Source organism: Dermacentor albipictus, chromosome 6 (assembly GCF_038994185.2).
Source record: "Dermacentor albipictus isolate Rhodes 1998 colony chromosome 6, USDA_Dalb.pri_finalv2, whole genome shotgun sequence".
Classification (NCBI taxonomy): domain Eukaryota; kingdom Metazoa; phylum Arthropoda; class Arachnida; order Ixodida; family Ixodidae; genus Dermacentor; species Dermacentor albipictus.
In genome coordinates this window covers 106,871,155-106,897,046 of record NC_091826.1, presented here as the reverse complement: position 1 = coordinate 106,897,046, position 25,892 = coordinate 106,871,155, and the positions used below count along the sequence as shown (strand labels likewise).

General features: G+C 43.2%; 1 protein-coding gene across 1 annotated transcript in view; it reads left to right on the top strand.

Moving 5' to 3' along the window:
• The window catches only part of LOC135904990 (zinc finger and SCAN domain-containing protein 2-like), a 40,210-nt gene that overhangs the window by 2,180 nt on the left and 12,138 nt on the right, over nt 1–25,892 (top strand). Inside the window, exon 3 of the mRNA XM_065435985.1 lies at nt 21,026–21,118. Within this exon, the coding sequence (XP_065292057.1) occupies nt 21,026–21,118 (93 nt within the window). The remainder of the gene's footprint in view (nt 1–21,025; nt 21,119–25,892) is intronic.

Genomic DNA, 25,892 nt, shown 5'->3' with positions numbered 1-25,892 from the left:
CTGAAAGCAGGCAGCCAACACAGTGATGAATGCAAAAGCTATAAAGGCAGGCGCAAAGTGTTTCTGGCATTCCTGTCATTCACGCACAATTTCTGCTGATGACTCTGGCAATGTGGATTTTGATCCTTCGTTTCGGTTCGATGCTAATGCCCCTTTTGCTGATTAGCGTTGCACACTTGCGGCGCCCTGCGCTCGCCGAGCTCCGATGGTTGTCCGAAGTAACCAGTGTGCGGCCAAATAATCTGAATTAACAAAAGTTTGATTCCAATAAACAATACATTCGCCCGCCAAGACCAGAGGACAAGTCCAAATTATCTGATTTTCCGAATTAACGAGTCTTTATTGTATTTATTTCTTTACTTATTTACAGAATACAGCCAAGCCTGGATAGGCAGCTTAGGCTGCTTATAATAATGTAAGTCACCGGAGTCGTAATTTCCACACTATAAGCAGTACCGCACTGTAACCAAAACAACATGTTTTAAAGGCTTTGCACAAAAGGCTTTGCATGAAAAACATGTAGACAAAGCAGCTGTACGTGTCCGGGAACCAAAGCATACAATCGGAATGTGCCCTGGCTTTTCTTGGCGAGATGGTTTCTCTGTTTTATAAGTGCTATGCAGCCACTGCAAAGCATTTCGTAGACTCTGTACCAAACCGGAACTTTGGCCGCCGGATCCCAACAGCACGGCGCTGGTTAGGCTTAGCCAACAGAAATGTCGGGCAGCATGCCGTCGCTGGAAGCTCGCCCATTACGTATATTCGTACCCGTAGACAAATATGCGGAGATCTGGGCTGAGATCATGTGCACAGGCTGAACGGACAGCAGTCCACATGAGGCAGAGTTCATAGGCTATAAGCTGGCAACTAAAGCAAACTCATATAGCAAATTTTTTTATGTCTGTGTACTGGCATGAACAGCAAACGTTCGCATGTGGACAAAGTTCCAAACTGGTGAATTTGCCGAACATAGTTTAAGCTGACAGCATCACGGAGTCAAGGTCGCATGCGTCATATCTGCACTTTACAACAATGCGCATCACGACTGGTGAATCTGAAAGTATTCGCAACATTGAACTAGTTTTCTGCGGTGCTGGAGTTGCAGAAAAATTGATTAAAAACAAATTGATTTTACCATAGTTCGTTTTTCTGGCTTGCCCGATAATTCAGACATTTTCAAGACCCTGTCTGTGTCTGGAAAAATTAGTCGGCGACTATATTTACTTTCCACACACAAACTGAAAAGCCAAAGAGTGCCAATGCGCACGCATTCGGTGTCGAGCATGTGCCACTGATAAGCGGCACGAGCAAAAGGCTTCTCTGTCGCCTAGGCAACCCCTGCATGCCCACTGAGCCTGCATGCTGCTGCCGTGGTTTTTTTTTTTTCGTTCTTTCTTACCCTGTCCCTTGTTCGTTCGCTCACTCTGCCTCTTTTCCTCCTCCTCCACATCGCCCTCGTCTCCCTCCCCTCGGCCGGGCCACCTCATAGACAAGTGCGCTCGCTGCCTCTCTTTTCTGCAGGATTTTCTGGCAACCACATTATAACTGGTATTTTGTTCGTGTGGCTGCACTATAAGCGGTCTGCGTGTATGCTGAATTCCACGGAAAGGTAAACGGGAACCAGAAAAAAACACATTATGTGTAGTCCTGCACTATAAGCAGTTATGTTACAAGTGGTCTGAGCTGTATCAAATTATTGTCTATATTGTACAGTTTTGACATCTCCTTGGAAATCACATGCAATATTATAGCACGGTACTGCATGTATATTAAACTCCTGTTTGTTGTCGCATTCGATATATATTGAATGCTGTGTCACAGTGCAACCCTGCTAGCTGGCTTTTCCTAATGACACTGTGATCACTCGTCGTATCATCGGAAAAATTCATGTTGATGCAACGGCACTGTTATGGCAGATGCCATCAAGGCATTGAATATGAAAGGCAATACGTGTCATGGAGCAATGTGCATGTCTCAAAATAGGGTTGCATGTCTGGAAATGGCTCGTGCAACAAGGGTCTTATTTGTGCTCCATAATGCCGGCTTTGCTTTAGTAAGCTTCACCGCATTATAGCTGTGGAATGCAGAGAAGCGCGCTAATAGATGAAAGAACTAATTCTCGTGCAATGAAGCATGCTACCTGCGGCCATTCGTTCTCGGAAAGAGGATCACCGCACTGCTTCAAGAATGCAAGAGGCATCCCAGTCCGATACAAGTGAACCACAAGAACTGTACAGCACTCGCTCTTTTCACTGAGTGGCTCTGGGCATGGGATCGGTAAATTTCCTCTTTTCATGTTCTCGGGAGATTGTCTGAGATCTGCATTGTTTCTACGTAAGCTTCAGATAAGCATAATTTATTGAAATGTACCAACTAGCCCGCATCAATGCCATAGTTCAGCATATACTATATTTGGAATTATCAATACGCATATCAAACTATTTCAAGATCCTCTTCAAGTTCCATATATCTGGGTTCGACTGTATCTACATCACCTTGAAGGCCCATGTATAAACCAGCATGGGAGCAGAAACTGTGACATTTTTACGCTTATTAGAAGAACATAATGTACTTGATACCTGTATCTATGCATACATGTGCAGTATGAGCCAGACATTGCATCATTTGACACCACCATAATGCATTGTTGCATATGGATCTAAAACAAAACTGAACAAATTAATGTATTGACATGGCTGGGACATCGTTGCCATTGCGCCATTTTTGATACCGTGAGGCATACATGAGGCTAAAGTGAATTGTGTGGCCATGCTGGCTTTGCGACTGTATGATCAACGCAATAGTTTTACGCATAAAATGCTGATGCATGATAGTGCTCTGTAGACAAAAAAGGATAATCATTGTCCACCGTACTCGTTCCTACATTCCATGCTAGAGAAGCGGGAGACTATTTGGCAAATTTGGAAAACTTATCGCCACACAATGGCCCAAATATAGAAAAATACTTTGAAATCTGTGCCATCACACTGGTGCTCATGTTTCAGTGCAAAATTGAATTCGGGAAACCGTGACCTTCGTTTCATCTTCTACTAATGTACTTGTTACCACGAAATTTAAAAAAATGGGGTTTTGAAAGGATGTTGTCATATTGACACGTGCATTTGCTTATCGGGTGACCATGTTTCTCCGTCTAACAAATCACTCAGCACAGGACGCACCTGCATGTTTTGGAAGTTTCTCAAATGTTGTCAATGGTTCATCCGCTGTCTGTTATAACCGAACCTTATGTAATCTGATTGCATGTATTTGCAACACGAATTGTATAATACTTTCTGGAAGACATGGGGGCACCAGTGATTGCTCTAGAACCTCCGAGGATTCATGTATGAAAACCGATGCGCTTGACCCGCTAATCAGATTTTCGACGATCGAAAATCTGGTTAGGACATGACTGCACCCCAGCTCTTTCGTTGGCTTTAAACAAATGTTTAAAGCCAACGAAAGAGCGGGGGTCTACTTAAAACTGCGAAGGCCCGCCAGTAAACTCACTAGATGTCTCAGTGCTTGTACAGTGACCGGAGATGGCGCATGTGTTTGTGTAAATTAAGGAATGCGTGCTATTCCCCAAAACAGTGGCACCTTTCCCCATTTGGTATTGGTTTGCTGTATTGCGGCGAAGCTAACTTTAAAATCATTACGATACCAAGTGAATCAGGCCGCCTGTTTCGGCATTTTGCTGCATTTTGTTTTATTTTACCCATCCAATAATTCAGCTTTCTTCAGTCCTATCAGGGTTTAATTAAGGGAAGTCGCATGTGCAAACAAAAAATTGCTTCGATATATGCTATACAATGTCAGATCCCACAATTTCAATTTCGCTATAGCAGGAGAATACAGTCGAACTCGTTTATAAAGAACTAGATAGTTCTATGCAAAGTGGTTGTTATATCAGTAGTTCATTATATATATAGACTCGCCTTTAAAACCCCCCAAAGTTAACCGCACTGAAGCAGGCGTGAGCAGTTACAATTCGGCAACACTTTAGTCGGAAAACCAGATTTTCAGTGTCGTTTTTGTACACCGTGAATTCCTGCACCTAGCTGCAAATTTTCACTAGAAACTTCTATCTAAAGAAAGAAATGCGGCGTAGTATAACTCCTTCGAAATGGCTCCCAGTTCTGATCACCTGTCATTTTCAAACTTCAAGTGTAGCCATCATTTTTTTATTTCAGAGCATCTGACATATTTTGCTACAACTGGGTCATGCATGTATTCTGCACAAAAAAGTGAACTGTTCTAGTGAGCCGGAAGCGTAAGTTCCAGAAACTACTGCGGCATGCCGCCATTCTGTGAAGGTCTCGGACATCACGGTGTCAGCATTACGACTGCGCATCAGCCACACAAGAGCCGTAAAATTATGTTGTCTATGTTGCTTCAGACAAAATACATGCGATGTTCAAAAGGTAGAATGTGAGCGTGAACCATTATCAGCAGTCGACAGTGCATAAACGAAGCGCCACTGAACCATGGTTACCTTATAATGGCGTAGTAAGCGCCAATCCTGTGTAACATTGTGTGGTGGGAGCGTGTGGTGCAGCATTCTCAGCGAGTCGGGTTGCGGGAATACAGACACAGGAACGCTTCAGCAGCTGTTCTTATGGTGGAAGGCCATAGATGGTCATTCCAGATTGTTGAAATAGGCCTATTGCACCGATGGTTAATTATATCTGAGATCGTTATAAGAGTTCAACTGTATCAGGACCGTGCAGCAAAATTGCAAATGAAAAAAAAAATGCTAAGCTACAGAAAACCACAACTAACCACCACTGTGTTGCAAAACAAGACAGCTGGAGACTATCTCTTGCATGTGATTAGCCCTATTTGCTAGCCTTTGATGGCACTGGTTAATTAAATACATTTTCTTGGATCTAGTGGCTAACAAAAGAGCTCTTTTAAGCCTTTGAAGGTCGATTTTTTTCGCCATATGCGACCACCCGGGGTCGATTTCTTTTATTGCACATTTAAATTCTTCAGAGGGACCTATTTCAAAAAAGATTTACCGTAATTTTTTTAGGGTGACCGTAAAGTGAGAAAAAAATGTCTTCCGTTGGCATATATGTACTGTTCATTCCTGAAAAAGAATGTCCACACGAGAAAAACACACAAGAAGAATGTGCACACAAAAATTTTTCGCAAGTCTCAAATGTTCCTCTTGCACCAATATTATTTCTTCAGCGTGTGGTAGTTCTTGAAGCATGGTTCCACACAGAGCGGTTTGTTGCACTCAGCGCACATATACCTTGTGTCCTTGTGACGTTTTTGCTGCCGAGTGGTGTTGGCGCAGATGTGGCCCCTCCTCTGGCTACTGCTTCCCTGAGCAGCTGTGGGAGGCAACTTCTGAATAAAGTGTCTTGCTGTCAACCTCAGAGGATTTTCTCCAGTTGGCCTTCCCCGTTTGCTTTTCTCAGTATAATGTTCTTCAATGAGTTGGCCCAATATTAGCCGTTTGAACTCTGCATATTTTGTTGTCGACCCGGTGTTCTCATGAAAGAGAATGAACGCGTTGAGCAGCGACGAGTCTAGAAAGCAAAAAAAAAAAACGTTTCTTATTCCACTTCATTGTCTTCCTAATACTTTCGGAAAAGCTCAGCTGCATGTCAACTCTGTCTACCAGTCCCATTTTTTTTGTTGTATTCTAACACGCATTTCGGCTTCTTCCTTTCATCTTTCCTCCAGTCCAGCTTCTCCGTTTCAGCAACCTCCGCTCCATGCATTGTTGACGGCATGTGCACATCTCTTCTATCATGCCACTTCAGAGCCAGCATGGTGTTCGTGTGAAAGCTATCAATTTGTCCTTGCTGAAGCTTCTTTGCGAACTTTAGAAGCCCCCTCCTATTTGCTCGCACCGTGCCACAAGCACTCGTCTGCCTGCTGTGGAGAAACTTGAACAGGGCTGGGCTGGTATACCAATTATCAATGAACAGGGAATGTCCCCTCCCGAAAAAGTTTCCAAGCAGCTCCACCACAACAGACCCTGTGAATCCCAGCTCTTTCAATATGGTCACAGCTGTAGTAGCTCCTGTGTACACGATAAACCGCAAGATGTAGCCTGTGTTGACGTCACAGAGCACAAACAGCTTTACACCAAACCGATGCCTCTTAGAAGAAATGTATTGTCGAAAAGGAAGGCGTCCTCTCCAAGGCATCAGAGACTCTTCAATGCACAAGTCTTGACAAGGAACAAAAGGTGCGGCAAATCTTTCTTGTATTGCTTCCATCACTGGTCTGATTGCACTTAGGGGGTCTTTTTTATCTGTGATTGAACTGAAAAGCAGCTCCCGCGTCAATAGGCAAGATCGGTTGGCGGAAAAGACTGACCGGAAAAAAGGAGTTTCCAACATTTTATCTTTAGACCAGTATTCCCTGACAGTATTTTTCCTCACCAGGCCCATCAACAGCACAACCGCTAGAAAGCAGTAAAGTTCTGAGACGTCGGTCTCCTGCCACTCCCTGAGTAGCGACTTTCGGGGTAGACTACACTCGTGAGCTTTCTGTTTTGCGTACTTGTTTGTTTCGGTTACGATCTGCAAAACCACACCTTCGTCAAAAAAAAGCTAGAAGTAGTCGACTTCTTTTGCGTCTGGGGGTAGCATAGAGCTGGACACTTGTCCAGAATGTGTGGCGTCAAACGTAAACAAGGAGGGAGAAAAGTCACCTTTGACCCCGTCACCATCGTCATGTCATGAACGCTTTTGCGATGTTGCTCCTTCGGCAGATTCTGAGTCTGAACTGGTGAGTAACTCCTCATTTGATGGGCTCAGGTCCTATTAATGTGACTCTGACCCGGTACTTGGGCAGTAGTCCGCATCGGAGGAATCGCCGCTTTACTCACTTGCTGCAGAGCAGCCAGCGCGCACGTCCATAGCGTAATCGAACTGTGAGGTGAGCAAGCTCAAGAAAAATGGGTGATCATGCGCTCGTCAAAAACGTGAAACGTCGTGAAAAACTTCCGCTCATCCTTCAATCTTATCGTCAACCACAGGCACTTAGTTTTCTGAGTCTCCAAAAAAGGAAACGCATGCACGACGGCATCCTTCGTATGCGGACCCATGTGAGCAACAAACGAGCGAGTGACAGGCAGTCACCCTTTCAGTGATGAGAACAAGATAGCCATTAGTTTTGCGAGTGAAAGAAATTGAACCCGCGTGAGGAACGAAGCAAAAACTAACCGCCGTGCGCCCGCGAGGGCGCCGATGCGCGAGCGGTAGCAGACGCGTCGGAGCAAAAAAAAACTATACAACGAAAACCGAATAAGAGAGACGCGAGCAAAAAATTTCATGTATTCCAACATAGTGGCAGCACATGCCAGGCAATAGAAAGTTAGGAAATTGGTGCTCGTTTAAAACATACCGGTGGCGCCGCAAATATACGGCATCAACCATTTTCGGACCTGTTCGCGGCACCGTATATTTACGGCATCGACCCTCAAAGGGTTAAGGTTATAATTTTATAGGTATTTTGGCTTTTTGCTTGTGGTTAACATCATATCTTGAGCTACCTGCAAACATAAATTTGCTTTGTTATATAGTTGCACCCACTTTAGTCAATCAGGGCAACAGGCAGGTTTCAGGAAGGGATACTCAACAATGGATCGCATCTATGTCATCAATCGGAAAATTGAGAAAGCCACAAAGTACAATCAGGCTCTCTATATGGCTTTCATAGATTACAAAAACGCATTTGATTCAGTAGAGATACAAGCAGTCATGGAGGCATTACGTAATCAAGGAGTAAAGACCACTTACATAAATATCTTTGAAGATATCTACAGAGATTCCACAGCTACCTTAATTCTCCACAAGAAAAGTAGGAAAATACCTATAATACCTATAAAGAAAGGGGTCAGGCAGGGAGACACAATCTCTCCAATGCTATTCACTGTGTGCTTGGAAGAAGTATTCAAGCTATTAAACTGGGAAGTCTTAGGAGTGAGGATAGACAGCGAATACCTGAGCAGCCTTCGGTTTGCCGAGGACATTGTTCTATACAGCAATACTGCAGACGAGTTACAACAAATGATTGAGGACCTAAACAGAGAGAGTGTAAGAGTGGGGTTGAAGATTAATATGCAGAAGACAAAGATAATGATGAATAACTGGGCAAGGGAACAAGAGTTCAGGATCGCCAGTCAACCTCTAGAGTCTGTAAAAGAGTATGTTTACTTAGGTCAATTAATCACAGGGAACCCTATCATGAGAAGGAAATTTATAGAAGAATAAAAATGGGTTGGATCGCTTACGACAGACATTGTCAGCACACCATTATCATTGAAAAGGAAGGTGTATAACCAATGTATTTTACCGGTGCTAACATATGGGGCAGAGGCTTGGAGACTGAGAAAGAAGTTTGAGAACAATTAAGGACTGCACAAAGAGCGATGGAACGAAGAATGCTAGGTATAACGTTGAGAGACAGAAAGAGAGCTGTTTGGATCAGAGAGCAAACGCGTATAGCCAACATTCTAATTGACATCAAGAGAAAAAAATGGCACTGGGCAGGTCATGTAATGCGCCGGTTAGATAACTGTTGGGCCATTAGGGTTACAGAATCGGTACCAAGAGAAGGGAAGCACAGTAGAGGACGGCAGAAGATTAGGTGGTGTGATGAAATTAGGAAATATGCGGGTGCTAGTTGGAATCGGTTGGCGCAGGACAGGGGTAATTGGAGATCGCAGGGAGAGGCCTTCGTCCTGCAGTGGACATGAAGTGGAATCATGATGATCATGATCCCTCATATAATTATCTGTCGGCTATAATCACCGTATTTCTGTGCACTTACGGTTCCCCTACCCTTCCTGTTAAAAGCGTGTCCAGATATAGCATGCATTTTTCAAAGTACCGTACAGTTACAATGGACATTTCAAACATAGTCATGGTAAAAATGGGGCGCATGCAATGTGAAAAAAAAGGGCCTTTTGTATCACAGGAGGGCTTTTTAGATCGCAAGAGGCCCTTTTAGCACTCGCTCATCTAAATGCCTTCTATATGAGCGAGTGCTGCATGCATATTTTGAAAGCCATGAGTGCTGATGTAATTGCCATTGATCGTCACAAGACCCAGAGTCGGCGTGAACACGCCACACTGCGCACAACACCGCTAAGATTCAAAGGCTCAGCAGCTACTCTTCAGTTATCTGGAGACCATGGTTCATAAACACTTCATTTACGTTGTTGCATGCTGATAATTGATCGCGATGACGTTCAGCCTTTCGAAACTGCATACTTTTTTGGTCAAAGCAACACAGAAAACTTACCTTTACAGTTCTTGCCTTGCTTAGCCTCGTGTGACTGATGCACAGCTATAAAGTTCATAATGGTGAGACCTTTGCAAAATGCCGGCATGTATGTCGCTGTAGTTTCCTGTTCCAGCTGACTGGAATGCTTCGTTCTCGTATCCACTCAAGTCCCATAGATTGCACAATAATCACAACCTCTCAAAGAAAAGTGGCTGCTGTGCTCAGGGTTTCAAATTAGCCAGTCGTCGTAATTGGGCAATGTTTTGAAAGAACTGTGATGTCCAGCTTCATTATTTAAATGGACGTTACACACAAATTAGGCAGGCTTCGTAAATGAAAATTCACAATTACTATAAGAACTGAAATATAGGTAGAGTTTTCCATGATGCCCCTCATATTATAGCAATCTTTGGAAGAACTTCAATTGTTAGTTATGTTCAGTTGGACAAGAAAATAAAATTGTGTACATCCTGAAGACTGCTGGAATCAATGTTATGCTAAGCATTTTGCAGGTACCTGGCTATCTTGCATTGTTTGGGGTCCCGCAAAGCAATACCAGGTAGACCAACATGTTGTGTAATATGAGTATGCTATGTTCGTGGGTTGCGAATATACATGTCTGTGACAACAGGAGCACGATGAGGACCACGTTGAAGATGATCATATGGCGGCAACGCCATGATTTGTTTCCCGGCTATTTGACACAAGCTTATGAAATAGGGATTGTTGCTTTTTGCATAGGTAGTCAACAAGCGGAAGTAAAAGAAACACGGATTGTCAAGTCAGCAGTGACTTCGCAAGCATTGTGCACATTTTCTGCCGATGACGGCAGTTTTATTGATTGCAAAAGCAGTTCGATTCACTCGTAAACACACCACAGGTATTGCTTTACGAAGCGAAATGGCTTGTCTTAACGTTAGAGGGGTTTTTAGCACTTTGTAATAAGATTACAGCAGAGGAAAGATGTCGCAAATTTTTGCATGTTTTTAAAGGTAAGCCTACATATAAGAAAGTATTGACATAACTACTTTTTGCCGAACTACGGAGTTCATTATGAACAGGTTCAACTGTAACAGATAGTATCAGACCCTGTAATTTCATTTCTATTGTAGCATTAGAATGCTCATTTAAATAAAGACTGGTCGACCAAATATATTTATTGACTTTAATTTATCCAATAAGTTGCTGCATCTGCTTGGTAAATAGAGGCTTGACTGTACTGTGATTCTACTTTTGAAACTCGTTCGCTCTCTGCCCCCACTTGCTGCACTGGCTATGGCATCACATTGCTGAGTATGGTGTTGCACGTGCAATCCCTGGTCGCAGTGCCCGCACTTCCATAGGGGCAGAATGCAAAAACGCTCATGCACCGTGCTCTGGGTGCACAGAGAACCCCAGGTAGTCATAGTTAATCTAAAGCCTTCGACTGTGATGTCCCTTATAACCAATGAAGCATTTTCGTGATTAGGAAGGAAGAGAGAAATCACACCATATGGGGGGGGGCTGCATGCTGAAGTGTTGTCATTTACACAGACCAGCTGTCAAATGAAGAGCACCGTTCCCCTGTGCAGAATAACATCTGGTTAACCTCCCTGCTTTTACCATTATTCCTCCCTCTCCCCCTCTTGGGACAATAAACCCCATAGTTTAATATTATTCCCCCTCTCTTCTCCACCATGTTAGCCACTGATGGAAGAAGCAGTCAGCTTCCCACAGCAACCCGGAGGTCTTTCAGCAGCTTGGACGCAAGGCGGGCCGGCTCTCATTCGCACAGCTGCCATCTCTGCCCAAAGGTGTTCGCTTCGAAGGAACTCCTGGAAGCACACCTCAACACTCACCCTTCGTACTGTCCTCACAAGTGCGACCACTGCTCCGAGGTGTTCACCAATGTGCGGCTCCTGGAGTTGCACACCAAGTGGCATCACAAGTGTGAATGCCTGTACAAATGTAGCCTGTGCCTGCTCTCCTTCTCGACTGAGAGGTCGCTGACCGCGCACCTCACGAGGCAGGACCAAGGGAGCAGCAAGGTCCGGTGCCGGCTATGCTCAAAGTGGTTCGACAGCTGCCGGGCGCTGCTGGACCACAGGGCGGAGCACTTCGCACCTTGACGACTGCGGTGTTGCCGTTCTTGCTGCATGACAGTTAATTTTCTTCCCTTGCACTCTCTCTGCCTCCTTGCGCAAGGCGACTCAGTTGTGCTTTAAGTCAGTGACATTTCCTGCAATAGTTTTTTTAAGCTATCAAGCAGAAGTGGTCTGCTTTTGCTCTGGTATCCAGAGTATCAGTTTTACCAAGAACAGAGGTTATGAAAGAGAATACATGAAATACTGAGTGTTGCAAAGTAAAACTCTCAGATCCCTCGAGTGGCCCCCTTTCTTCTTGTTTGCTATACCAATGAGTAATTTCCACTCTTATTTTGAAGAGGGGTAGCATTTTGCAGTGGGTTTAGTTTGATACCACATTTTCCAGCATTACTTGCTTGTTTCATTTGCAATGCAGCCAAAAAAGCACATTTGTTACGGTTATGCTGATTTTGCTACCACTGAACAGTGGTGCCATCTATCATCATTATGGCAAAAGGCACATTTCACCATATCAAATGGAACCCACTGCAAAATTCTGTCTGCAAAGCTTGAGAAGTAATCAGTCAGCAGTTCAGCATTGAAGAGACGTGTATAACTGGTGCATCTTTTATGTGCAACACTAAGTGCTACATTATACAGATTCCTGCCACCATCATAAAACTATGGTGGTATTTGCTGCGCAGGCGCACAGGCTGTTGCATTTGAAAGGACCACTCCAGTGTACTTGTATCTATGTTGGTAAAACAAGGAGCTATTTTGAATGTTGTGTTTTTCTGGATGTTAAAAGCCTACATAAGAGACTCTCCTGGCATGCTTGTCTTCGTGAGCCCATCCTAGAGTTCACGGATTTCAAGCTGATCTATGTTGCCTGCGGTCTGTTTTACCACTTTGTGGAAATTAATGGCTAAAATGCCGTGCTGCTGACATTTGCCTGTCATTTGCATTTTATCTGATGGCACATCTGTCTATTCTGCCAGTGATTTATTGATAGACAAGCTTGTCATATTAACATGGAACCAACGACATGAATGACTGAATAACTCGTTGAAGGAGTGGGGATGGGTAATCTAGTGAAACATTAAGTGTTAAAGTGATGAAAATGTAGAATATAGATGAAAAGATGTGCAGTGAACTTTAATGCTAAGATTCCCAGTCAATGCATATGTATTTAGGTTCCCCATGGCATGTCTGTGTGCTGGATGTTGAGTTGATGAGGGAACACAAGCATAGATGATTCTCCTCACTAAATTGCTCATTTGGGCTCGGATATCCAATGAAAGTTTAATTTTGCTGTGCGTTTTGTTTAACGCCATTCTATGATACAGGACTTGCCTGTTTCATCCCAAATAAATTGTAACTACATCTCATCTGTGGAATTCCTTGTGCGTCGACTTCCGTTTGGCCCCGACGGCACCGGTCGAGTTATCTGGCGAGTTGGATTATACAAGATGGAGAATAAACGCAAAAAGTAATTCATTTGCCAGTATTTGCTTGATTCTATAATGCCCCCGAGTCTAATGGGTGACCACTTTTTATTTGTCGAAAGTAGAAAACTAAACGTATACACGACTTTAGACCACCTAAGCAAATTAGAAATCCAATGCACACCCGACGTTTTAGCAACAAACATATTTATTACACAATAGCATTTGGTTTCCTAAAGTTAGCTTCGCCGCAATACATTTATTTTATGCTGCGAAGTGCACAAACGTCGTGAAGGGCAGTTTTGGTTTTGTAGCTAAGTGCACTGCGCAGGCAATTTTCGGCCCATTTTCCTTGAAAAAAAAAGGCGTACATTATAATGGGATAAACATCGTAATCAGACATTCTGAGTTATGGTTATCGCTTGAAAATAATGCTAGGGCAGGCTGTAAATAAGTATTTTCGACGGGGGGTGACTTGTTCAACCGATTCACTGTCCCCTAAGCTCCGCTGAGGCAGAAGCTGTCACTGAAGGGGTCACTGTCAAGCTCATAATAGGGGTCAAGTACATGGTTGCTGACTTGTCAAGTTTTACCTATCAAGGAAGGGCCAATTTTTGGGTCGAAATAACAAAAGTGTGCAGCCATAGAAATGTATGGGTGCTGACCGAGACTTTCAACCTTCTTTATTTTCCTTCGACAGAAAATTTATGACATTATCATTCTTGTAATGCTTAATACACAGTGTTTTTTGTATAGCTGCCTATATGCTGATACCTCAGTAGTGCTGAAGTGATTCTTCGTTTCATGCCACACATACAAATCTTGATCATTGGGTTTCTAGGTGTGCATGATGATGAGGTGCTGGTGACTTTCTGCTATGTGTTGGAGGATTGGTACAGTTGAATCTCAATGTAACAAATGAGGAAATCTAGGAAAGTAAATAAAAAATGTGCCTTGCTGCTATAAGTATTTAAAAAATATGTGCTTAAAACAAATGTTGGGCGTAGCAAATATATTTTCATGTATTGAGTGGCTTTATTATAACAAGATTCAGCTGTATTTTATAAGTGTTGCGAGTCTGGCAGCCTGTTTTGGTGAATACGTTCTTGTGTTTTTGCTGCTATTAGGTAAAGAATTCTGAGTTTTCTTTATATCACCTAATACCAAGAGTAGATGTGTTTTGTGTGTGAGCTGTATGTTATCATTCTTTTTTAGTGTACCGAATGTATAGGGTCGGCAATCTAGTCAGGTGTGTTGTGGCCCCATTCTTTCCTGGCCTTTTAATTTCCTGTACGAAATGAACAGGGAATGTCAACCAGATTAAAAATATCTTTAATGCGTTTGAATGCAGTGTGACTGAAGAGGCTACTGGTGGTGCTACAACTGTCTTTGTCTCTGGTGCCTCATAAATGACAAAACACATATGAGCATATTTAAACTCTCTATTATCAACGCTTGTGGTATGATCACTCATCTCAAACAACGAACTTATTATATGCCAATGCAAAATGCCATACAAGTGCCTGGTGTATATGGTGTGTGCAAACCACTCAGAGCTGCAAACTGTCTGGTTCAGAGCAACCGACTTACCAGATTTGTGCCTTTTAACAAATCAGCTAGAAAATGATGCTCCAACATGAAAAAAAGGAAGTTCTTGCACCTTGCAAGGTTGTCAATTTGTAACATGGTAGTGCAGTATTTCAATTTTAAGGTGTACTTGGATACTGCATAATGGCTGGTGAAAATTCATTCACAAATGTACAAGGCCTTGCTTTCTTAGTGATCTTGTTATAATGTAGTCTGGACAGAACCATGAAAATGTGTGTTGACTTTATGGTAAATTTTTGTGTTCACAGACTGTTGCAGGTCTGACTGTTCATGTGGGAGGGGAGGTTGGGTGGCTGCGATAAGAAAAGTTGCTCACTTTTTAGTTTGCTGCACTTTGCATGAAAATCACGTGCCACACACTTTGAACACGTTACTCAGAGTTTGAAGTGTTCTGTTTGCCAGTATTTTACAAAGTAGAAACGGCACCTTCGATACAATACATCTTTGCATATATTGTTGTATTTTACGTATAAAACAGCATCTCTGTGATTATGCACTTTTACTCAGGGTCAGTGTGCAGTTATGTTCATAGGTTGCATAGTTCTGCGACTGTTCCATTCCTCACTTTGAATGTTATTAAGTCATTCCATTCGTGCTCACCTTTCCGGTCATTATAGAAAGTTTTGTTATGATTCAAAGTAATCTGCGTATGTGGGGTCAATTGTGGCAGTTGTGTCTATAGTTAGCGCAGTTGTGCAAATGCGCTGTTGCTCATATTATTTATATGTCATTTAATTTGTATTCAGCTTTTCTGTATATTTATAAATGCTTGTTCTGCTCCTGAGTACATGCGAGTTCTTTAGTCAGTGCTCTTTATTCCTTTTTAACTCTTGTTGTTACCTTCAGTTTGGAAATAAACGAGGTATCCTGAAACCATTCCATATGCCATGGAAAGTGTTTACAGTGGAAATACGTAAGCCTCATGCAGCTGTGACATTCTTCTTCAGCTTTTGTGTGAGTCATGCTTAGTGTTGTTTGCGTGCATTGCAATTTGCCACTCTGGAATACTCTGTATAGCGATAACATGTATCAGTCGTCCTGAACTAGCACTTTTTCGCTTAACTGGAAGCGTTAGCTTGCAGCTAACCTGCTGTGATAGCCCATTGGCTGTGGGTGTTGTGCTGCTGAGCCCGAGGCCACGGGTTTGATTCCGGCCACATTTTGATCGAGTAGAGGGGGGGGGGGGGGAGGGCAAAATGCAGAGACACTTGTGTACTTAGATTTGTGTGCACATAATAACCAAAATTTTTAATTTTCTTATGTCAAAATGCATCACAAGCTGCAGTCTTAGAGGTGGCTAAAAAAACTGGTTTTGAGAAAATCAAATCAAATTTAGCTCGCAAAAGCAATAAAATTTGTATAATTCTGACACTAGTATCCTCCATGTGCACAATTTGTAATTTTTTCTTAGTATGCTTCCCTTCTATGACATATCAGGAGGCACTGGTAACTGATGGTATTTGCTGCCATTGTATGCAGGCCACTGGAAGGGTAACAGAATGCAAGGGTAACAACGGAAAATGTGTGATGGTGTGTAATTCCTTTCACTTAAAGCTTCAGAATCAATTTTCCTTTTTTAGTTCGAGATCAACTCTAATTTCCTTTCTTTTGTCATTGGATGGCCACTGTACTGAATTGAATGAACTTTGTTGCATTTAAAAGAGAAAAATAATTTCTGGCAGCCTTAGGGAGCAGGATTTTGATTTCGGACCTCATACATTTTACAAAAATCGCTGATAACTGGCAAGTTCTGGAACAAATAATAGACGCATGAAGTTTACAAATCTATAACTCTGCACCGAAAATGGATGTCACAGTTCTTTAAATAGCGGTGTTTTAGCATCTCAGAGATACAAATCTGTAATATGAATTGATCATTTAAGGGAAATTGTCACAGTGGTCACATCTGTTTTGCAGAAGTCTTACTCAGAAATTAGTTGTACATTTCAGAGAGGATTATAATACATCAATTATATCCCCTTTAGATGTATTATTAAATGAACTTTACAGAATTGTGATATCATTCTTTATTGATGAATTAATTACAAGTTGTAAACATGATGTTTCAGTTTTCTGAAACGTACTAATTTTCAAGAATATTTCTGAGAAAATTGGTCACATATAGTGAAATTCAATTTATTTTTAAGTTTGCATGCTAATTTGCTTTGCATGTATGATGCTGTGTATTAACGTAAAAGTTGCATGACAATAAAGTTGTAACCTCTGTGATGGGTAAACTATTCCGTGAGGTTACATGTTGCATAATGATGAAAGTAAACGAAATTGTACATATTGCTGTTTGTAGGGAAGCATTGATGCTTTTTAAGCTTCACTTCACATAGATTCCAACGAGTATTGGATCCGCATATATTTTTCCCTACCCTTTAATCCCTCATCATTGGTTACACCTGTAGTTACATGCCAAGCCTGTTGCTAGGATAACCTCACTAGTTATGGTTAAATTTTTAAACTTTTGGGACATACTAATACATGTTCACAGCTTGCTCGTGATGCATGCTTAGATTATGCACGGTTTGTAAACAATGGATAAGCTGCGTGGTGTGAACGGAATGATGCAGAGTGTTCAAAGAGGTTTATTGTCTGAGATTGGTGGTCTGGGATGAAGCAGCACAAGCTTTCTGAGCAGTTTGTTTCAGAAGACCTAAAATGAGTATATTTTTGCTACTGTACTTTTACTGATCTCTGTATGCATGAATTAAGGCTTTTTAAAATATCTTATACTACATAATACAAAGTACCAAAAAGAGTAAAAATGTAATAATCTGAGAAGTGTAGATGAACTGCTAGAAGGTTTTGCAGAAATGTGCAGAAAAACACTGGATGTATGTTAAAAAAATCCTATAGCCGGAGTAACATTTGTCATCAGTGACAGGCACTCAATTTGTGTCAATGGTGATAGACATTTTCATTTTTATTTCATGCATGATGCCATCTTGAAGTGTTACACAAATGGCTTCTCACTTCCATTCTCAGTGACATCAAATTATAACAGGGTCCCCAAAGGCGGAACTTGTTGATATCTATCCACAACACATCTGTACTTTTCGAGTAATTAATTTTTTCAGCTTTCAGTTACATTTGGATCACCATGAATACTCCATTTGACGCATAGCAAGAAAAATAATGAGGGCTAGAGAGACTTCCCTTGGTGCTCACAGTTGTGACAAAAATGCACCACATATGAAATATATAGGTGTGGGCCATGAAATTTAATGATGTAACATTAAGCCCCATAATCTCATGACCAAAAATATTACTTGAATATTGTGTAGTTCTCAGCCTAATAACAACCAGACAAACAAAGTTGCATATTTGTGCGACCAGTGGCCACAGTTCATGTTCACCAGATCCTAGATCCTGAAGCACACTGGCACATGCATAAAAGGTTACAAAAGAAGCAGAAAGGACAGCTCTTCACTCAATGAAATTGTTCAATAAAATTGCTCAATAAAGACTTTTTGGCTATAATGAGTGAAGCACTGCCCTGTCTGCACTTGTCAACCTTTTGTCTGTGTGCTGGTGCACTTCAGCGGCTCAACGTGACCTTCAACCAACTAGCCAAATTTGCCATCTAGTGGCCCCAGTGCACTTTCAACCGAAACATTGTGCATTACGTACTAGCAAGCGTGAAGGTGTACAAATGGTGTGTGATATGATGTCATTTTACTTCCACAATCTCTAGCTCTATCACATGAAGTTATTCTGTAGAAAGCGCCGCTGATCAAAAACAACTCGCTGCAAACACGTAAACAGAGGATTCTATGACTGCAAAACCTAGGTAACTTCCATTGCATCACCTGCTGTGTATTGAGCAGGGTGTACATGTGTGACTTTTTCCTATTCAAGTGTGCGGTTGCCCCTGTCTAAAGCCCGAAACATTTTTCTTACGTTTCAGAACCTGTTCAGCTGGCCTTCACACAGCAGACATGCTGTTTTTTTTTATCCTGAAAGCAAATGCAAGTTATGAAATGCCTGGCTTCAGGTGCTCACCACTCATTTAAACCATCATAAACAAAAGACATGCTATTTTTCTACTTATTTGGGTTCTATTGCCTTGTGGAGGTTGCAGGTTTGAAAGCTTCACTGTTACTTGCGATGTGCTGCCAGCAAGTGTGTGCATTGTTATGTCTATAAATTGTTTTTTGTTGCCATTAGTGTGCATTTTCATTCCATGGCTCTGACATTGAAATCGTGCCATTTATAAACTTTTGGCGAGTTGCATGAGGATGGACTTGCTCAGTTTATGGTGTGTGACTTAATACACTCCTAGAGAGCCTCTCACCTGATCCAATTGCAAATTTTAGTTGCGCTCTAGAAGTTGTGAAACACCATCTAGGGAGCAATTACCAAAATAATTTTTTACATCAGTTCATTATTGGAGGAGTAAGAAGTAATTGACCTGTCTTGTTACCATGCCACCAGGAGGCAAGCGTCACTGTGAACAGGCACACTCTCTGCCTCAACTCATGCTCGAAAACGGCACTCTTTCCTTGCATTCTCCGGTATTGGAGCCAAGAGACTGCATCATGTTCACGTGACAAGCTCTGCCTCCCTTTCTTTTTTCTTCCTTTTTTGCTGTGCAGCAAATTTCCAGTGGCAGCATTATGCATTCTGCATTGAAAGATTAACCGAAGTAATGTTGCTGTGGTCAGTGATGTTGCAAACAGTGCCCCTTTCGTAGAGGCATTTGTGTGTGTGGCTTTGACTTTCTTGCATGAAGCGTGGTTGTGTCAAGAGGAAGGACGCGTGGTCTCCTGTTTGAAATTTCAACCATTTCTATACAGCTGTTTCATACTTTGCAGAGCACAAACACCACTGTGTGATTTACATGCTGCGCTTGTTTATTTGCGATGCCCAAACCTGGTGAGAGGCCCTTTAATATTTTGTGTGGTGGACATAGAAGAGTTAATACCAATTTACAAGTAGACCATTTTTCTCAGTGTCACATCTGCTGGGCTGTGTGTTTTATGCTGTATTTGGTAAGAAGGTACTTTAGAACTCACAAACTATTGCATGTTGCAGAAGCCTGATAAATTGATTGTGGCCCAGTGTGTAGACTACTAAAGAGCTGCATTACTCCACGCATCAGTTTAACGGGTCCCACGACAGTATGCCCTTTGTTCACAGTCTGTGTGCCGGTGTCTAGGCGTCGTCTTGCAGTTCGTTATATGCTTTTGAGTCTGCCTCCTATGAATTGAGTGATTGACAACCAAATGCTGCTGTAGTTGTGGCCTCCCAGACCTTGTTTTCACATTTGAACTTTGTTCAAAATTTAGTGCCATGTTTAGGAGAAGGATGCCTGCTATGCCCTGCCCACACTTGTGCCTAGCTTTCATGTCAGGATGGCGTTGAAACCACGTGTTGCAAGCCTCTGAAACATCTTCTGGTCTCAAAATAAAGAAGAAAAAAGAAAGCTGCCATGGTGCTGTGGTTAGAACCCCGAGTCCTTGGCTAATCCCCCTGAGTGGGTATGTGACCCTAATATCTAGGCTCTACACCTACATCTACTCTTGAGTCACCACCTTGTCTCAGAAGTTGTAGTACCGGCATGCTAGCGTTGTTCTCTACTTCCAGATGGTATCACTGACCTATCGCAGATTATGTGTCTGGTATTTTAATCGCACCACAAAGCAGTGTTTAACTCCCTTCCACATATAACACAACATTGTGAGAACTGGGAAAAATTCTCACTTCACCTGTTTATGATGAAATGATAGTGCGTCACATGTGAAAGAAAGGTGTGTCTCATGTCGTTTGATGTATCATTAGGGCTCACACTTTTATTTCGCAAAATCTGGCACACCTTTTACGTGGCAGATCATGGCCTTGTCACATAGCAGATTTCAACCGATTTACGAATAAATGAGTGGAGTGAAATTTTTCAATCAGTGGCAACTGCACTGCTTGCTCTCCTCACCAAAATGTAGTATGTCACATACTAGAAGCCAGAAGGATGTTCAAATAATGTTATTGACTTACCCTTACATCCACATGTGGTTGCAGTATGTGAAGGAATTATTCTGTATAAATATGTTGCAGATCAAAAGGGATTGCGGTGCAAATTGTGCTGAACAAGACCGGTCCCGCACTATTAGCTTAGCTTCTGGAGTGTTGTGAGCTAAGTATGAAGCAGTGGCATCCAACTAAATTTAGCCAATAGCCACCATATTTAAAAGTGGACATAACTGTAAATGAAAAGGAGCAAGGGCATAAAGCAAGTAACGGAAAGAGCAGCTTGTATTTTGAATGAAACTAGGCTCACTGACTTGGGTACAGCTGTAATACTCGGCTAAGGTGTTCATGACAGTATTATCTAGTGACTAAGCAAGTTTATTTACCACGTCCAAAAAGAGTAGCAAGGCCCACTGAGTGGGCATATGCCATAAAACAGGCAAACATGCAGCAAAAAACCATGTATCCTACTCGGGCCCTTTTTATATATTTAAGATTTTGTTACTCAGCCTTCTCCTCCCCTCCCTTATTTTTCTTCAATATACAAAACCACAAAAGTTCAACATTCCAGCTAGAAGTTGCTCTTGTAAAAAAAATTTGGGATGAGGTGTTATACCTTACACCTAGACAATATTGTAAAAGATACTAAAAGCTTTCTCTCTCAACTTTTTATTTTACCAGTTCCAGTTATATCAAAAGAGCCAGTGCCATCAGAGGGATCCAGTTGTGAAGCTGATAACCCCATCGTGCTAGAACAGTTCGACCAAGTTCCCGGTGAGCACAGATTCATTTTTGCTGTTATATGCCTCAATTATGCAGGGTGTCCCAGCTATCATGCACCGAGTTTTAAGAAAGAAGCATGTATTATTCTATGAATAAGACCAAATGTGTGTTGTTGATAGCCTTGTTGAGAAACCGCCTGCAGTATTATTGTTCCTGACAGACTATTGTTTAATTGAAAATAATTATCTAACGTTGAAATTGCTGACATAGTTGTCGAGGTGTGAATTAGGTGGTTCTAGAAAATTATAAGACACACCAAAATGATGTGATTAAAGAGCGTATCTATTTAAATGGCCTCTTACCAAAACCCACACGAAATCTTTTTATTCACTAGATACTGTCAATGTGTGTGTGATTGCTATGCCATTTCTTCCCAGCTGGCACCAAGAGGTGAAACCTGCTACAGCCTACTAGATTTTGGCAGAACTTTAATAATTCGGGCCCAGCCGGCACCTACGAGTTGTTTTTGTCAGTCTTTCAGAGAGAAAAATAGAAAAACAGCCAAACTTCAATTCTGTATTTCAGCATCTCACAGCCACATAGCACTGCATTATACAGTAGGACGTTGTTAATACATTGCCAGTGGTGCTGCTGCTGCGCCAGTTCAGCCGAAATGTGCGGAGAAGCGAATCCTGCTACATCCTGTGACAATTAATTAAGCCAGATATGAGAAATCTGCGCCCACCCTGTGTTTAAACGGTTGCTCGAGCTTTTGAAAATGGAACTTGGTCCTCAAGCACCGTTTCTCCGCACCATCAAAAGCAGCATGGCATGGACCAGCAGCTGCATTAACTTCGCAGTAGACCCAGTCAAGCCTCCCCAATAAAGCGTGCATCGCACCGCTGTTTCAGCCTTGAGCTGTTGTCTGTTTGTAATACCTTCCACTCCACCGCGCGTAAGTTGCTTAGGCAATATGGTACAGCTTCACTTTTCAGGCAGCAGCGACCAATCGCGCTGGCACCAAGCCAGACCCGAGTTTCCCTCCTGGATGGCCAATGTAAAATGGTGATCAAAGTTTCGGACACTGTATGTTCTTGTTCAGTATTTCTAACAATGTGCACGATCTCGCACACATATGGCGGCTGTGAATAATTTTTGCACTGTTTGTCGCCTATCCCTCCCTCTTGGTGGCAAGGCAAGTTTAGGCTTACGCTTAGGTATAGTCGTTGCTAAGATTTTGATCGTCTCTGCAACAAACAGTGGCTTTCGTTACTGGATGTTGACAAAGTGTTGCTGATTAGGCCTAGCTGCATCATACGGCTGTAAGAAAAATTTGCTGCCAGCCGACGTGGTGGCAGCCCCACAGCAGGTTCTCACGGCAAGGTGGCCTCCAGTGTGTTCAGATCAGTAAACTTCCTTGGTGATTGGGCGGGGGATCGCGGGCTAGGCTGGTGGGCGGAGGCTACGATTGGGCTCATGGGTGACGATACGGCGGCACCTACTACAACCGCTTTTGCCAAACTCATTTGGCGCCTCATCGGACAGCATTGCCGAGTCCAAGGTCACTCGTATATACCTGCACTTCATGATGGCATATGTGACACACACCGAGCTGTGGGATGCGTGAAAGTGAATTGCCTCCGCGATGTCGACCATCGTGTTATTTCAAGTATGTGGTATATCGCAGAAGCACAGCACAGGGCAAAATTAAGTAACTTTTTCATACCGCTGGTGGGGCTTGTAAATAGGAACTTTTCCCACCAATGTTGCTGTTTTTGGACTGCCCACGCAATTATTCGGACGTTCTTGCAAGAAATTCAAAAAGTCTGTAGGCAACTGTTTTCAGCGTCAAGTTTGACACTCTGTATTCAAAATTAACATTCAGTGACGAAAGTCCCGACACAGGCGAACCACCATGTGATGTAGGCGATTATGTAGCATGACAGCCTAGATGTATGGCGGAGCTTATAGCAGCTAAGCTGCTGCCTTCTTTCGGCTGACGTTTCCCTGCAATAAGCCATGTCTATTGTGGGTGGGAGCATAGCCTCCTATATTTTTCATGCCCGCGCAATGGTGCCGCGGAGACCGTCCATTGCCCTCTCCTTTCCTCCTCGATTTATGCCTCGGCTCTCCGCGAGAGGCGCTCACACCCCATACTTCCTAAAATGCTGCCCTCACATGCCAGACCGAGCTACGCGTCGAGGCCCATCGAAGCACCCTAACCGATCCGTCAAGCAAGAGTTGTGCGATTTCCGTCGTGTTGGTTGCACGTAAGCGTATGCGTTTGGAACAGCAGCATGTTTATATACATATTTTCTTGAAATATCAGGGATGCATGACCGCACTTGTAAGCAGTGTACACAAATGAAGCGACCGTTTGTTTACTAGATTTTCCGCGACCACGTGTTAGTTGTTGGCGTTGTTGCAACGTGTATTGCTTTACTAGTGTAAGATCAGTGATTTACGATGCACAGTTCTTATCGTTTCCTTGCGTTACTTTCTTTTTTAAACCCAATCAGTTCTCTATCTGCAGTGTGGAATCGGTTGTGGTGTCCTGCGCCCGACAAGATGCGATACTGCTGTGTGCCACGCTGCAAGTCATCCAGTAAACAACGGACGCCGGGCATATCGTTCCACGAAATACCAAGCGATCCGGAACTGTGCGCAAAATGGCTGAAAGTCATTTCTCGTGAAAACTGGGTACCGAATACGACGTCGTGCTATTCGACTATATGCAGCCGACACTTCAGTTCCTCTGACTTTAAGGAAGGTTGCAAAATTCGGAAACTTAAGAAAGACGCTATTCCCAGCATTTTCGAAGAATATCCGGCGTACTTGCAGCCTCCTAAAAAAAGAGAGAGAAGCTACGCGTCAGTGAAAAAGCGCGAGGCTGCTGCGCTAGCCAACCCACCACCGCCGAAGCGACGAGCAGTCATTGATGACAACCAAATGGAGTCGTGTATGCATCCGCTCTACGAATTGCCGGTTGTCGACGTCGTCTTTGAAGATTTGTCACCTGTGGACTGCACCGCTACCGAACCGTTGCCACCCGTGAAAAACGGCGCTAGCGAGCGCTGCATCACCGCGACTTTGCAGATGGACAGAGCAGTGCAGGTGTCCTCACAATTCTAGGTTTCGACAGTGGACAAACGAAAGTGGAGACGCAAAGAACGAGACTTAAACGCGCATACTGAGCGGCTCAAGAATACCGTCGACAATTATAAACAAGAAATACAAAAGCTCAAGGAAGAGTGCTTTGTTCATGCATTCCTCCAAGTTGTCGAGAAAGCGAAGGAGAAAGACTTGGCTGCATCAGTATTAGTAGAACAAGTTAAGAATTTCGGGAAAACGAAACCAACGTGGTCTGATCTGACAGTGCGCCATGCTGTAGTTTTACGTAACCTCTCGACTCGCGCATACGAGCACATAAGGACTACAGGCATTCTCCGGCTGCCCAGTCGAAGCACCCTGGAGCGTTTTATGGGCACATCACGTGGCGAAGTCGGCGTGACGGAACTCGCGAAGCAAAGGCTGTCAACCGAGCTCGCTTCTCATCCCTCATCGCAAGCCAGAGCGTGCTCTTTAATTGTCGACGAAATGCGCGTGAAACAGAGGCTACTTTACCATAAACAAAGGGACGCCTTCATCGGTGAAGTAGACTATGGTGGGAGCTTTCCTAAGGAAACAACAAATGAGCCTGTGCTAGCCAACTCACTTCTGTGCTTCGTCCTCAACGGCCTTTCAGTTTCGTTTAAAATACCCGTGGCATACTTTTTCACGAGAAATTGCACTGGCCGCGAGCTGCACACGCTCATGCGACACGTCCTGAATGAAGTTGAAAACATAGGATTTTTCATCGTGCGCATTGTCACCGACAACCACAAAATCAATGTCTTAGCGTTCCAACTTCTATGCAACGGAAGCCTCACGCATTGCATTGAGCACCCAGGAACACCGAATCGAAAGCTTTTCTTAGCATTCGATCAGTGCCACTTGCTCAAAAACGTGCGCTCGCAGTTTTTATCGCGTGACATTGGAAAAGGCGGCGAAATAACGGCGAACCACTTGAAGAGCCTCTACAAAATGCAGCAAGGCAGCCTTGTAAAGCCAGTTCGATTTCTAACGAGAAAACACGTGTTCCCCACAAACATCGAAAAAATGAACGTAAAAAGAGCAATCCAAGTTTTGTCTCCTGCGGTGACAGCGGCACTGAAGCTCCTGCAAGAGCAAGCGGGCCACACATGCGACGCAAGTTTCGCGGGTGTCGGACCGACCGTTGAATTCATGGACACCGTGCACCGCTGGTTCATGCTCATGGACGTGAGCAATTGTACCCAGCACATACACCAGAACAATGCCGATTGCAAGCAGTTCGAATTTACAAGCGATGAACGGTTAATCTGGCTTGAAACAAGCTTCCTCGACTACCTGGCCGATCTCAAACGCCAGTGCCTGGCGAAGAACTTCTTAACCAAGGAGACTTACGAAGGCCTGGTGATGACAACTCGTTCAATTGTTGAGTGCATTCGATATCTTCTTGAAGAGATGCGCTTTCACTTTGTTTTAACGAGAAAAATGTCGTCTGACCCAATCGAGTCGTTTTTTGGCTGGCTGAGGAAGTCAGCAGGGTCAAATGATCAAACGGATGCCCGAGCTGTTCTGTCAGGTATTGAGAAGACTCTGAAGACTGGCATCGTGTCGGCGGCTGGTACGAGCAACGTAATGGCAGCAGAAGGCAGCGATTACTTGTCAACGCTGCCGCAACAGAAAAACACAAGGGAAGGAACCAGCGAGGAATTCCCTGCAGATGCATGTAGAGAGCTCA